General features: G+C 37.4%; 1 protein-coding gene across 1 annotated transcript in view; it reads left to right on the top strand.

Moving 5' to 3' along the window:
• Pde11a (phosphodiesterase 11A) overlaps positions 1–15609 on the top strand; it is a 535125-nt gene that overhangs the window by 218355 nt on the left and 301161 nt on the right. Inside the window, exon 3 of the mRNA XM_004634726.3 lies at positions 13000–13089. Within this exon, the coding sequence (XP_004634783.1) occupies positions 13000–13089 (90 nt within the window). The remainder of the gene's footprint in view (positions 1–12999; positions 13090–15609) is intronic.

The following is a 15609-nucleotide window of genomic DNA, read 5'->3' on the forward strand; positions in this document are numbered from 1 at the left end:
GCAATCATTTAAGAGTTTTTAATGCAAACATTTATGGAATGAGATAGAAATAAGTGAATGAAAAAGTTTTGGTTAAATTTATCTTTAAATAAAAACATGGAACAAATAGACAAGCCATGAATTGGAAGAAAGAGCTTTGAATTTATCTGGAAAGAATGGTGCCTAGCATGCATAAAGAACTCCAAAACTCAACAATAGATAAACCTCTCAAAAATGAGCAAAGGATTGCTTAAAGAATGTATGCAGAGATGATAAATGAGCATATGAAAAGATATCCAACATTATATGCATATGAGGATTACAAATTAAAACAATGATGAGGGGGATGAGGAGATAGGTCAGCAGCCTAAGCACCTGCCTAGCAAGTGCAGGGACCTGGGTTCCGTCCCTGGTACTGCATGCCAAGCCAGCTCCAGAATCCTGGGCATGGTGGTGCATACCTGTAATCCCAGCCCTGGGGAAGCTGAGGCAGGAGGATCATTATGAGTCTGAGTTGCGTAGTAAGACCCTGTACCAAATAAGTAAGTAAGAAAATAAATAAATGATTTTAAACAAAACAAAAAAAATAACAATGAGATATTATACTATACATATTAGTGTGGCTAAAATCCAAACCATGGGAACATCAAATGCTAGTAAGGTTGAGGAATACTAGGACTTCTTATTCACTGCTGATGGGAGTGTAAATGGAACAGCCACTTTGGAACACAGTTTGACAGTATTTTGAAAAGCTACATATACTCATACTACATAATCCAGCAGTCACACTCTTGGGTATCTACCCAAATGAGTCAAAAACATTTACTTCCATAAAAGTCTGCACATGAATGTTTATAATTGTCCAGACTTCAAAGTAACCACAATGCTGTTCAATGGGTGAATAGATAAAGTTTGGTATATCCATACAGTGGGATGGAATATTAATCTGGGATAAAAAGAAATGAGCTGTCAAGCAATGAGAAGACATAGAAGTAACTTTCTCTAACTGAAAGGAGCCAAGGTAGAAAGAATATATATCATATGATTTCAACTATGTGACATTCCAGAAAAAGCAAAATGATACAGTCAGTAAAATGTCAGTCAGTGACAGGAATTTAGTAGAAAAAAGTGGGGTTTATCTAACAAAGCACAAGGGTTTTAAAGGGCAGGAAACTATTCTGTATGATACCATAATGGTGGATTCATACATTTGTTAATATCCATAGCAATGAAACACAAGGAGTGATACTTAGTATAGACTAAAAAAGGAGCAAGCTCAATAACTGAGATGGCAAAATACAGATTTCTGCTACTAATGAGAGGAAATAGCGTAGATGTATTTCAAATCTCAAGAAAAACTTAGATATATCTAATCAGAAAAGAGTCTATAGGAATGTTTTGCTCTTACATTGATTGTGATATAATAGGATTTTTCTGGCAAAAGGGCGTCGATATCCCAAGTTACACTGCAGTTTCCTGCATTTATACCTGTGCTTGCTAGGTGGGAAACCATAGCTTTAGCAGCTAAAAGTCAAGAATGCCTGGATAATGCTGCAGCTCACAGGGACATCCTGTAGGAGCTGTGAGTTACAAAGATATATGAAACAAATGGACCGGATGGGACATGCAGGTCAACCTTCTTGTAAAAATGACTGTGGCAGAGATACATACGTGGGTATTTTTATAAAAGTTCTGAAACCAAAAGAGAGAGTAGGATAAGCTTACTGAGCCATAATATTTATTCATCTTAGAAAAATAAATGATAGCTTGTCAACTTATTAGACTATATCAAATAGATAACAGTTGCTGACTATCAAGTAAGATTTCATGATCTGGGAAAATAGAAAATAGTTAATATGCTGAGAACATAAAGTGGTTACTCAGTATTATGAAATAGATGAACAACCAGTAGAAAATAAGTAGAAGACATAAAGAAAAAGACAAAAATTCAAAATAAACAACACATTATGAAGTGTTCAACATGACTAGTAGTCAAACAAATGTAAGCTAAGGTAAAAATAAGTATAGATTTGATCTATCAGATAGACAAAATTTAAAAAGTGGTAATTCTTTTTTTTTTTTTTTTTTTGCGGAACCGGGGATTGAACTCAGGCCCTTACGCTTGTCAGGGAAACGCTTATTCCACTGAGCCATCTCCCGGCCCAAAAAAGTGGCAATTCTTCATATTGTATGAGTAGTGGTAAATGAGTACTCTGATTACTGGTAGTGTCAATTGGTAGAGCCTTTTTGCAGAATGATTTGGCAGTTGCTGTTAAGATTTTTTATACAACTATTACTTCTGCCTTAAAATTTTGCTTCTATGAATCTATCCAATGCAAGTATGGACTACGTGTACAATGCTGTAAGAATGTACATAGCAGCAGTGTTTGTAACAGGGAAAAGTTGGTAAGACAATATGAACATCTATGAATGGTCCACCTCTTAGTGTGTTTGTGCAGAGATTAAGATGAAGGAAGCAGATCTGTCAGTTGATGTGTAAAGATTTCCAAGACGCTTTCACAAGTGAAAAAGAAGTAGAAGATAACTTGCAGTGTGATCCTACTGATGTTTACAGATACCCCAAACTAGGTATTGTGGGAATGTAGTTCATGAAAAACTCCCAATTAATGTCTACTAAATTTTTGGCAGCATCATCCTGGGCAGGGGCATGGGTAGGGGACAGGAAATAAAAGTAGGACTGAAATTATCTTTTGTATTTCTATACTTGCATTTGATTTATTTATCAAAAAATAAATTGTATGTATCATTAGGAGTTATTTAAAAAGTAAAACACATCTGTGAAATAATTCATAAATGATATAGAATATTGCCTGGCATACAGAAGTGCAATATAAACATGTGTTGAATAAAATAGGCAAGTCCCAATAATAGGGCTGCTGCCCAGGAATACAATCATGAGACATGTGAAGATTTAATTGTAAGTATATTTAACCCTGAGATTGTTCATTTAGAGTTAGAAACAGCCTAAATGTCCAACAGTATATGATTTACTAAATACATTATATTAATTTATATACATGAAATATTTATGGTAATTTTGAACAGCCATATTAAGGTATATTTTATATATCACAAAATTTACCTATTTCAAGTTGGTGATTCAACTGATTTTAGTAATTTTATGAGTAGTGGAGTCATCACTACTCATAAAATAATGCTATAAATCAGCTTTATAACATTCCTCCCAGAAGACCCCATGCCCACTTAGTTAATCCTGCTGCCACTTCTAGTCTAAGCAACTACTAACCTACTTTCTCTATGAATTTTCTTTTGCTGAACCATTCAGCAGCATATTTTGTACCCATAGAAATTGGTCATTAAGGGCCAGAGAGTTGGCTCAGTGGTATAAGTGCCTGCCTAGCAAGTACAAGGTCCTGAGTTCAAGCCCTGGTACCGCAACATAAAACAAAAAGAAATTAATTGGCCATTAATAAGTGAGAATTGGTTATAAAAGGTAGAAAAATCTTATCAAATATGATGTATAGAATTAATCTATTTGACCAAGAGATAGGAGGGAGAAAGGAGGTGTTATAAAAAGAATTTATTTTTATTTATTTTTTAAAGGATTTAGATGTGCTATGAGCAACATACTAATTCTCCATGATGGGTATACTCATTATGTACTGAAAACATGTACTAACAACTATACATTTTTTTTTAAATTTAAAAGAAAATAAAAGGGGGCTGGGGAGATGGAGCAGTTTGAATAAGCACTTTCCTGGCAGGTGCAAGGGTCTGAGTTCAACCCCAAGTTCTGCAAAAAATAAAATAAAATAGGAAAAATAGGATTAGCTTGCTTGGTTTATGTGAATGAAAAAAGAAAGAGAAGAAAACCTTGAATTCCATATTCCAAAATTTAAAAAAATTATGCCTAGATAGTAAAGCTATGGGCATATTTCTTCTTTTGAAATTTTATTACTGTAAAAAAATACAAAAGGCTATGGCTACTGCAGTGACCTCGTTAGGATATTCCTTTCAAAGGACTATCTGCAAATAAGAGTGATAATTTAAGAAGATTGTTTCTCTAAAGTTGTGGAGATGGGACCAAATAGTAATTAATAAGGTTCTTCGGTATGATGACTAAGACCTACACGATTCAGGTGGCCAGTAGATCAGAACCTCTAAAATATCAGAGAGGGTAAGTGCTGATGCTCCCAGCCTGCTTCCTAGAAATTGGGCTCAGCTATCCACCTTTGGAAAAGTGCAGCCCCTGGAGATAGTTAGCTGACACTAGCTTGCAGGAGGGTGAAAATCCTGGAAGGGCGCTCATACCAGGCATCTATGGGTCCAGGCTTTAGCACCAGGCACAGGAGCAGAAACCACTACCACCCGCTGTGCAGGGAAAACTGAAGACTGATGAGGGGGGCTAAGCAGGAGGAACAGCATCTATAAAGCTTCACACTGGGAGTGTGTCCTGCCCTGAATTGGGGCCAGGTAGGAGCCCATGTTGGGGTTCCTTTTCCTTGGGGAATCCTCTCTGCATCTCTCCTTGTTGATCTCTGCTCTGTTGTCTTACCTTTGCTTTGTCTTCTAAAATCAAAGCTTCTCTCCCTCCATTATGTGCCATCCTGTTTTGCCTTTTGTTTTATAAACTCAACTCACCATTCCACTGTTTAATGTGTTCTTTTAGTGGACACTTTTAAGTAGTATGTATTTGGACCACCTATTCCATGCCATTTTTAAAGCAAAGTCTGTGTTTCTGTGTATCATTTGGAGGCTGATTTCTTTGAAAAGCATCACTGGTAGGAAAAGTCTTCTACTAGTCCGGGATATATATTTTGATATGAACTAATAAGATTCATTTATGATTCTCATTCTTGAAATAAAAGAGCCAGCTACCATCACTTCTGAATTTGCATAGAAGAAAAATGGAAGTGATGACACTACACCTCTGGAAGCAAGAATTTCCTCTGGTATCTTTAGAAAGCTCTTCTTTTTATTGCTTTTAAATGCTCTTCCTCTCTGAAGGTGTTTCATTACATAAAAATAATTTTAAATTTTAATGTTAATTTTATGGTATTTTCCAAATTACTGTACTCGAAAAGTTTATTTAATGTTTGAATTACAACTCTGCTTTAACACCCTCCAAATCAGTGGCCAGGAATCAGCCAAGCTTTGGCTCGCAGCTCATCCATAAGAGCAGAGTGTCATTTTCAGTGTCTGTAGAAAGAGAACAGGTGTCACTCATTGGTGAGAAACGCTTTTCCCACCTATTTATCTCTCTGGGACCCTTGTGGCTCTTTAAACTGTTTTGCCTTCCAGGAGTGAGGTCCTTAATGAGGGCATCGCCCCTGGGAATCGGCAGTGCAGGACCCCAGCCTTCTTCAGTGATGCCTAATTGGACCAGAGCAGATAGTGGGGCTTTAATAGCCCTTCTCTGTGGTTTGCAAGTTTTAAAAGGCTAGTTACCTACCGTCTTTCTCTGTACACTGACAGAAGGCCCAGTGCTCAGATTATGTGTTTATTAATAATACTTTTATGAGTTTCTAGGGTTACAGTGACTTTTTTACACTGTTTAATGATTTGCAGTTTAACTCCCTTTCTGAGTGGGATGTTGTAAAGATTAATTAGCCAGCGTTCACAAAGTGCTTTCATGTTGGAAAGTGCTACACAAGGGTGTGTAGACTCATTAGCCTCTCAACCATTAAGGCTTTTGAGATGTTTCGGCGTTTAGAAACTGGATGGCAAAGGCCAAATTAGGATTTTTTTTTTAAGGAAAGGAAAGACTTTGGAAAGGGCAGAATAGAGTAGTGCATTATTTTAGTTTTAATTTTTTATACCAGACATCTGTTACTCCCAGACTGAAAAAAAAAATCTTTTGTTCTTGTTACCACAGTTTCATTTATCTATTTTTAAAGTTATACTTACCTATCTCCTGCAGTTTTATTTAAAAACTCTACTGATCATATTCCCACCCGGGGACCCACAGTACAGTTGAGTGTGGCCGAGTGTTGCATTGAGATGCCAGCAAATGCCAGAAGGCATTATTAGTCTCCTTAATAAAGATCCTTGCTGGTGTGCAGTGGGGCATGAAGTTAGTGTTGCTTCCATCGACAGTGGCTACTGGTCCGTATACAGATGGTCAGCACACTGTGGATGGGGTTGGATCCCAGTAAGTCCATCCTAAACTGAAAATACCCCAAACCATGAGCTCATGTAATACACTTAGTCTTGGTCATAGTAGCTTAGCAATATGGTTCCTTGAAGAGCATGGGTTGTTTATTCCTTACTGTTACATGATTCACCAGGAACTTCTGTTTTCCGCTGCTGCCCAGTATCACAAAAGAACATTGTCCCAAATATTGCTGTCCTTAGCAAAGATAAAAGTTCCTAATTCTACACAGAGTTTCTACTGAATGTGTAGAGCTTTTGGGTCATCAAAAAAAATATTTTTTTTGTCTTTTTGAGACAGAGTATCACTGTGCATTTCAGACTGCTCTTGAACTTACATTTTAGCCCAGGGCAGCCTCGAACTCACAGCAATCTTCTTGCCTTAGCCTCTCAAATGCTGGGATTACAGGTGTGTGTCACCATACCTGGTCTTTGGTTAAGTCTTTGATTAAGGCTGGAGACATACAGAAAAGGCTTCTAGATACGTATGGAAGACCTAAGAAGAAACTATGAAGAATTAGACTGGAAGCTAACTTTTTATTAGTAAAAACCATGTATGATAGAGGAGTACGACCTTCTAAGCACTGAGAGAAAACTGTAAATGTAGAATAGTATAACCAGCTAAACGATGCTTGGTTGATCATAAAGTAAACATGTGTTGATAAAAAAATGAAAACAAAACATATACCACCACCGTCATTAACAGATATTCTAAATAATTATTTTCAAAAAAGAAAGAAAACTATATTCAAAGGAAAGAGATGTGGAACACTGTGGGTCAATCTAAACACCATTAGCTAGTAATAATAACAGTGTCCAATTTGCAGTTATAAAACAAGATAGAACAAAAAAAAAGTAACAGGTAAGTAGTAGTAGTGTATTGGAAGGCAGCTCAAGGTGTTCAGTTCAGATTTTATCAAACTGCACATTTAATTTCTAGGTTAATTATAAAAATAAAGGAAACAGTGTGATAGGGGGAAAATGGAATGAGAAAATAAAATCAAGAGCATTTGCCTCAGTAAAAAAGGAAATAAAGGAAGTTTGACATAGTTTTAGCAATTGTACCTGGACTTTTAAAATTACAAATACTAAGTGGCTATATTGTGGAGTTCATAATATATACCTTCAGGGCAAACAGACAAAAACAATGGTCTTAATGATATATGAATTGATGCTTATAATTTGGAATACAATGTTCAGTAGTTGCATCATAAAGAGATTACACAATAAATTGTTGTATAGAAGAGGAACCTCAACTTTAAGGACCCCAAATATTTTTATAGTGCCTGCCCCTGCCCCTGCCCCAGAGTGAGATAGTATCTTTATTATACTATATGTAAGAAATTCTTTTCTTTGCTCTGGAAAAAGATATTTATGTCTTCCAATTTTTCCACTATACATCTTCTCATCTGATTTAAGTAAGGTGATTATTTTGTAAAAATAATTTAAAATTGATTTTCAATTTAGGTCTTATATGTTATAGACACTAATGTAACGATGCATCTGACATACTTAAATAAATTATTCATGGAAATGTAAGTGCAAATAAAATCAATTTTTAAATGAACATGCTTTATTTTGTATTATTTAAAATGTATGTAACCAAAATGATAATATGATATATTTTTAAATAATCCTTATACTTTTGACAGATAAAGTTGGAAGTGATGGGTGAAGGAAAAATAATTCTAAATGATACAATGGTAAAAAATTGCAGGACATGGGTTACTTTGGGGGACTAATAAGGGTGACTCCCCCGGTTTTGTGAAACAGTGTGTAGAGGAGTCGATATAACCAGGGTAAATCTTTGATGATCTTTGACTTCAGACTGAAACTCAAATGCTCACCTTTATTTTCTGTGCAGCAGTTGAAGGAAATTGAATTGGTTAGTAATCATCTTGTGGCTATGATTAATTCTAGTGGTGAGTTTGAGACTTAGAGTGGCTTTGTAAAATTTATCGTACTTGCTATGCTATTGTTCCAGTGTTTGACAAGAGAAGGCAGCCAGCCAGCCTCTGTTAAATTGAACTGCTCTACGATGTTCCAAGTGCGAAGAGCAAGATGTTACTTTGCTTTTGTTTGAATGCGGCTGTAGGAGCATTAATTTGATAAATTAGAGAACACAAAGCAAGACAGCATGAATATCTTTTGCCATTCAAAATGTCATGTAAAATGCTTCCTAATTGGATTAAATGGGCAGAATTTTTGTTGTATTTTTTTCTCACAAAAGAATAAACATAGGAATTACACCAAGATATGAAGGGTTTGCTACATTTATATGAGAAAACTTCATGAAAGTAACATTCATTAGACATTTATAATGCAGGGAGATTATGGAGTAGCTTTTCCTAAGGTTGTGATGGTGCCACTCATCTATCTGTCAGGACCAAGCTGAAAGGACTCTAGGAGACAAAGCAGGGCAGATTAAAGAACTAATCCTGCCAATCTGCCTTTCTTGGGAGGACGCTATACTGTCCACACAAAAAAAATTCATACTTTTTAGAAAAGTTATTTGCAAATTCAAATGTTTAGATTAAAAGCTAGGCTTACCAGAAACAAAATTAGATGAGGATAAAGAAATTTGCCCTAACTGTCCTCAAGCTTTTGGGGACACTGAATTGCTTGCTCCCTAAGACTGGGCCCTTACATGCACATAAAGCACGGTGTGGTTCCCAGCCCCCCTACTTCACAGCTGCAGCCATGCCTCAGGACTCTGCTATTTTTCTCTTTTTCATAAATGTAATCTGATTCTCTGCTATCTGCTGAATGCCCCTCCTAAAATCATCTTTCCTACATGAATATTCTTCTCTGGCTTCTATTACTGCACTCTGATGCCTACTGGTGTGGTCCCTCCTGTTTAAGATCTGCTTCAAACCAGCTGCTTGGCAGGTCACCCCCTGATGACTTCTTATCTCTAGAAGCCAGGCAATGTCTGCAGTATCAAAACTTTCTGTTGAGTCTCTTCTTGTTGCTTTCACAGTGAGAGTTTATTTATAGTCCCAGCAGTCTCTTCTCATGTAGTTAACTGGGCCATCACACTAAAGATATGAAAGATTTATATTACTTTGAGAAGCATGGGAATGTAGAAATGAGGAGGGTAGATTCCAGGGCTACCCTACAGGGATTCAAAATTCCATAGTGACCTCACACCATTTTGGCGACTTTGTCAAGAACTATAAAAAGTCTAAGATTTTACTCCACTTGGCAAGCGGCAAGTTAGCCTGTTGCAGGCTCATGGATCCTGGCAGAAGACGTAGATTCCTGGGTCAGTAACCAAAGACAGTTTATCACAACAATATTAACAGCTAGAGAATGAGTATTTATATTGATTCCCTGACCCTGATAACAGCATGCACAATGGGTTGCGTTTCATGGGAGGAGCCTCCTGGAAGGATTCCAAAAATTTTAGAGTAGACCATGATTCTTCCTGACGTCTGCCTTGAGAAAGATATTATTTTTATTATATTGGATAGTAAACAGTTTTTCTCTTTGCTCTGGAAGGACATAATATGTCTAGCTTTCAAGGCTATTCACTGCAGAAACAGTCATGAAAGGGGTGCTTGTTTTTGCAGTGTGTGAGTTCACAAAGCATCAGTTTTCTCATTCTAGAAATTGAATTAGTAATATAAGGTATATACTTGGGACCATCAAATGGATATATTACATATAACATTCTCTGTCATATCTGATGCGTAGAACCTTGCCTGTCACATTGATAGCAGGGTGTTGTTCGTGTTAATCACTATGGTGACTATATCTTGAATAAGATGCACACATGTTTATTGCATTCTTTGTTTCTTCTAGCAAATAGACTATTATATCTCACTGATAAGTTTCTAATTAGTTAGAACACAAAATATTAGATCTGAAAAAGACCACAAATCTAGCATTTATACATAAGGAAATAAGTTCAAAGAAGTTATGCGACTTACTGAATTACAGACAGAAAAGCTGCAAAAAGGACAAAAGCCTTCTAACCTAAAATTCTGAGGTTTTTAGGTCACACATATGTGTGGTATAGCTCGATCTATAATGTGTCAGCAAATAACTGAAACAGGCCTGTAATATATTAGAAAACATTTCTCATGTTTATTTGGTCACAGTCTTCTTACATGCTTGATTTATAAACTAGTTTAGACTTAGCCCCGAAGGCGAAGATATTTTGTGAGTAAGTGGTAGTGCTACTAGATAGATGCTTTTAGTCTCGTGCAATATCCAGGCTCTTTGTATCCTGAATAAAGAATTCAGCAAGACACATGGATATCTGAAAAAGATAGAGATTCATTGAAGGCAAATTACACTGCACAGAGCAAGAGCTGGCAGATGAAAGAGGTTAAGAGTGGGCTCATCTTAGAACGACCCATTTGCTTTATGTTTAAGGATAAAATACACTTGGGTTTTTATGTTTAAGAATAAAATACACTGCCCAGTTCCTGCTGGGCAGTGCCGAGAGATGGCAACATAAAGAGTTCTAGAGTTGGCTTTTCTTTTGTTTTCCTAGGATTTGGGCAGTTAGGGTGGTAACTAACTAGACTTCTTTCTATTTAACTGTGATCATTAAAGGAGTGGGAGTTTGTGAATTTGTAAGGGCCTAGGTGGAACCAGCATAACTGCAAAACCCAAGGAGTGTCAAAACCATAATGCTCATATTAGAATGCCTGTAAGGTGCTCACTGGTTTCTCTAAAGCACTTAGAGCAGATGCCTCTTGGGCTCATGCCAGATGTCAAGGAAGTGCGTTCGGGGCAGGAGCATGTCTTTTAGGCTCACACCAGGATGTCAGGGAAACATGGTTAAGGCTGGAAGCTCTTGTGGACTTAAAGAACCAAAAGCATCCATCATATCTCCTGAGAGCCTAAGCCAGGATGTTTCTCACACTATCTTCTGCCTTAGTAGAGAGTTAAAATAACCAGCCCATGTTTCATTCTGCTAAAGATGGAGAAATTCTAGTAAAGTATATTGTAGGAGTATGTCAAGAGATTCAGACTGGCTTATACAAACTTCCTAAGGAGGTTCAACCAGGAATATCAAGAAGAGAAAGAGCAATTAAAGAAATAATATCTGGTTCCAGAAGGAAACATATTCCTTCCAGAAGCTATCCTAGAAAGATCTGTAAAAAATGAATGGATTAAGTTTTGTACCTCTTATAGTACTGATCTCTTTATTTTTCTTTCCTCTTCAAGAGGGAGCATAGCTTTAACTTCTGTGGGACTCTGAAATTCTTTCAGGGTCTTTATGTCAGAGATGACCATGCCTAGACAACCAAAGCAAGATTTAATGGGAGTAAAATGATAGGAATGTGAATTGCTCTTCTTTTTTACTTCAAGTCCTCTACAAAGACCCTTTAAAAAGAAATTAAAAAGGGCCTGGGGAGATAGCTCAGTAGAATAAGTGCTTGCCTGGCAAGTGCAGGGTCCTGAGTTCAATCCCTGATACCTCAAAACTTGGTGGCTCAACCCTCCATCCCTTGTCCTCAGGGAGCAGTGCCCTCTCCTCTGTGGGGCACAGGCAAAACTACTTCATGTCACCATCGCTCCACAGCTCTCCACAAGATGAGTGTTACGTGTGAGAGAGTGTGTATATGCGCCTGTGTGTGTGACAGACAGGCGGAGGGATGGAAACAAGGAACAGAGATAGGAAGACAGAGACAAGGGCAAGAGATAGACAGAGAGACTGTGTTACAAACTTGCTGCTTTCCTTCTGCTTAAACACTCCGAAAGAAATGTCCCTTGTTTCTTCCACAGGGTGAAACATTGAGGGAAATAGCACCTTTCATTTTCACTTTCATTTTCATGTGGAGTTTCCATTTTGGAGTTTTAAATCTCACTTGTTTCTTCTACATCATGAGGTTTAGAAATATCTCCTTTAATTTTTACTTGGAATGACCTTTATGTATGGAATCAGTTATTCTAGAGATAAATCTGACAGTGCCAGGTAAACCTGAAAATTCCTAGACCTCGTGATGAGAAAGTCCTTCTGAGGGTCAGGCCTGACAGAGGCCTGATTCTTTCTTTTGGAAGAAGAAATTATTTTCTTAGGCTTCGCAGGCTTTATTCAAATAGGCTTCTACAGGTCCATCTTGCACTGATATCCAATTAGGTGTACCCAGAATTGGACAAAACCAGAGCTCTTTTGAAAAAGCTACTAGCCCCTCTGGGCTTGGGTTTCCACTGAAACCATCGCTCCAGATGTGCCTCCAGGGGGAAGCCAACAGGTGAAATGAAATGTCTAAAGAATTGACTTACATCCTGCTTGCCTCCAAGTGTGGATGTGGGTACGCACCTTAAATTCTAGCTATATCCCTATTCATTCACTTGCTCTTTTGCTTTTTACCAAAGTGGAAATACTTTAGACATGGTTCTTCTATGAAACCTATTATAATCTGCTCCCTCACTTCATGCCTTTATAAACACAAGCACAATGCCCCAGTTAATTTGATTTACATTATCTTCTAGTTTATTTATTTATTTGCTTGTTTGTTTATTTTTATTTTTTAAGTATTTAGGACATGGTCTACAGGGTCTCATTACACAGATCGGACTCACAGTGATCCTTCCTATTTTACAGCCTCCCAAGCGCTGGGATTACAGGCACACGCCACCATGCCCAGTCTCAGTTGCCATCCCAGCACGCCCTGGGGGTGGGGCTGGCACAGCAGGCGGGGCATCGAGCCCTGGTCCCTGTGTCTGCCTAAGCAGGTGCTTTAATCAGCTGAACTATCTGGCCAGCCCTGTATCTTATAATTTAAAAATATCCCTTCTGAAGTTAAGATACAACTTTTATCCCTACATTGAAATGCAAGTATTTAATCAGATATTTCCTGCAGATATGGAATTCAGCTCAATGACAGATATTTCATTTTAATGTTCTCAATGCTGTCTCTGCCTCAGGTGATGCAGATGTATCTTCCGTTTTGTGGAATCGCCATATCTAATGCTCAGCTTTTTGCTGCCTCAAGGAAAGAATATGAAAGAAGCAGGGTGAGTAGAAAGAAACTTTGCTACTGATCTTCAAAGTTCTCTGTCGTTCTTGTTTCTGTGCATCAGGAGGTCTCTTAAAAGCAGCAAATGGTCTGTGAATGACCAAGAATGCTTGGTGCATGTAGTTTTGCAAGGCTATGGCTAAAAATACCCTTTAAACAATAAACCCATGTGGAAATGGGCACACATTCTCTGTTCTAGTGTGAGAAAAAGCATCCCAGCTTATGTTTAAAGGAGATTAATTCTACATCTATATGATAAGAAAGGATTGCTTATAAGCAATACTGATATTGGTTATATTTCTACAATTTAATTCCTTCAAGAGGCAAAATATGTTACACTCATGATTTTATCCCACCTCCCAGATTTTGGTTTTGAATTGGTAGGTTTTCTGGAAGAACATCACAAGCTCCTTGTGATAATTATGAGAACATTACTCTATAGAATTATAAAAAACATGCTCAGAGGGAATGATTTTACATACTTCCAGGATTTGTAGAATAAACAGTAAAAAGTCAGAGGCTGTTGCTCAAAATATACTAAATTATCAAAGAGATTGAATTATATTAGACTCTACTATTTAAATATAGGAAGATTATGATTATAACTTAGTAATATATTTATCAAAATATTGTAAAAGGCATGAAATACAGTTTTTAGTCTTTCCATAGTCACTTACTTTTTTTTTGTTTGTTTTTGTTTTTTGGCAGAACCGGGGATTGAACTCAGATCCTTGCGTTTGCCAGTCAAGCGCTTATCCTACTGAGCCATCTCGGCCCTGTCACTTACTGTTTGTCCTTGTATATGTTGTCTTTTTGCTGTGGCCTATACCTACCACTCTGCTTTATATTATTTATTAATAGCCCTCCTCTCTAACTTTATTATGATATATTATTAGTCTGTGCATCCTGGTGTAAAGCACAATTCATTTACTCACTCAACAAGTATTTATGTGTAGTTCTTTTTAGACTCTGCCTATTCAAACTTTGTACCCATGGAACTTATAAGAGGGTGTGGCAATGTTTGGGGACTAAATGGTAAAAGGCCCTATTGTAATGTCAAGAACTTTGTCTTTTACTCTGATTGTGATGGAGAGCCATTAGATGCATCTAATTCACTTTTAAAATGGGTCACCCAGGCTTCCTATAGGAGAAAATAAAGGTCTGGGGAGAAGGACAACAGATTGAAAGCAGGCAGAGAAGTTAGAAGAAGACTACCTTGAAGTCATGGCTGACAGCATAACAATGAAAAGGAAATGATTTCCCTCAAATTAATTAATTGAGAGATCAAATTAATTGTAAGATCCACTTGGTTTGCTGATGTGGGAAGTGAGCAAAAGCAGACACTTGGCATGTGCATTTGGCAAGTGACCAGTGGGACACAGAGTTCCTAAAGTTTTTGATGATGTCAGGACTGGGATTAAGATTGCAAATCATCATCCTAAAAATGGTGTTCAACTCCAGGATATTAACTGGGTTAATCCAAGGGAAATGTGTTGCTAAGAGGAGGAAAGATAATCAAGCACAAGTGTGGAGCCTAAGGTCAATAGGAGAAAAAGGGGAACGTGCAGAACTTGTTTCCTGGAAGGCAAGTGACATTAATAATCAAGGAATATTCCTGGCCCACTAGATCCTGATTGGATCTAGGCCTGGCATGTGAGTGGGACTGCCTGCAGCAGAACTCCCTGCAAAAAGGTTAGAGGCAAGGCCAACCCAGCTGTTTCAGGAGCAGAACATCTTGCCAGAGTGGCACAGAGGGTTCCCCTCCAAAGGCTGCAGCAGGAAGAAGTGGAGCACAGTAGCCAGACCCAAGCCACACCCACCTGGAAGAGTTTGAACTTGATAGATCCAGACCTGGTGCTAAGGTACTAACTCTATCAAAGCTCTATACCAAAGGTCAGAAGACAGTGCTATACAAAATGACCAAGAGAAAGAGCAAAATACATTCTCAGGCCCTGAGCCCACCCAGAACAAATGCAGGAGACACTAGCATATAAGAAATTGGAAGTCACACCTGAAATCTCTGAAATAATAGCGTCAGAAGTAAAGAAACAACTACAGAAAGGTATAGAGGAAATTAGATCAGAAATAATTTCTGAAGTAAAAAAAGAAAAGATAATTATAATGAAAGAAGTACTAAGTGCTTCTAAAGAAGATGCTGATTTTTAAAAAATAGAGGAGAATATAAAAATGATGGAATCCTTGAATGTGCAATATAGGAAAGAAATAGAATGCATAAAGCAGATTCAAAGTGCTATACAGAAAATTAAAACCTCAATCACAAGCTGGCAAAACCTTTGAATGAAAGTGAAAATAGACTTTCACACCTTAAAGACACCATTGCAGCTAGTGAAAAAGTAAGAAAAGATCACTTAAAAACAACTAGGATGCAGGAAAAAAATAATTCAATGCCTACAAGATGATGCAAAGATGAACAACATAAGACTAATAGGCATCAATGAGAAAGAAGGAGTCAATACAAATGATATAAAAAGAATATGAATGGAAGAAATAACAGAAA

This window comes from Octodon degus, unplaced genomic scaffold, assembly GCF_000260255.1.
Source record: "Octodon degus isolate 3935 unplaced genomic scaffold, OctDeg1.0 scaffold00065, whole genome shotgun sequence".
Classification (NCBI taxonomy): Eukaryota; Metazoa; Chordata; class Mammalia; order Rodentia; family Octodontidae; genus Octodon; species Octodon degus.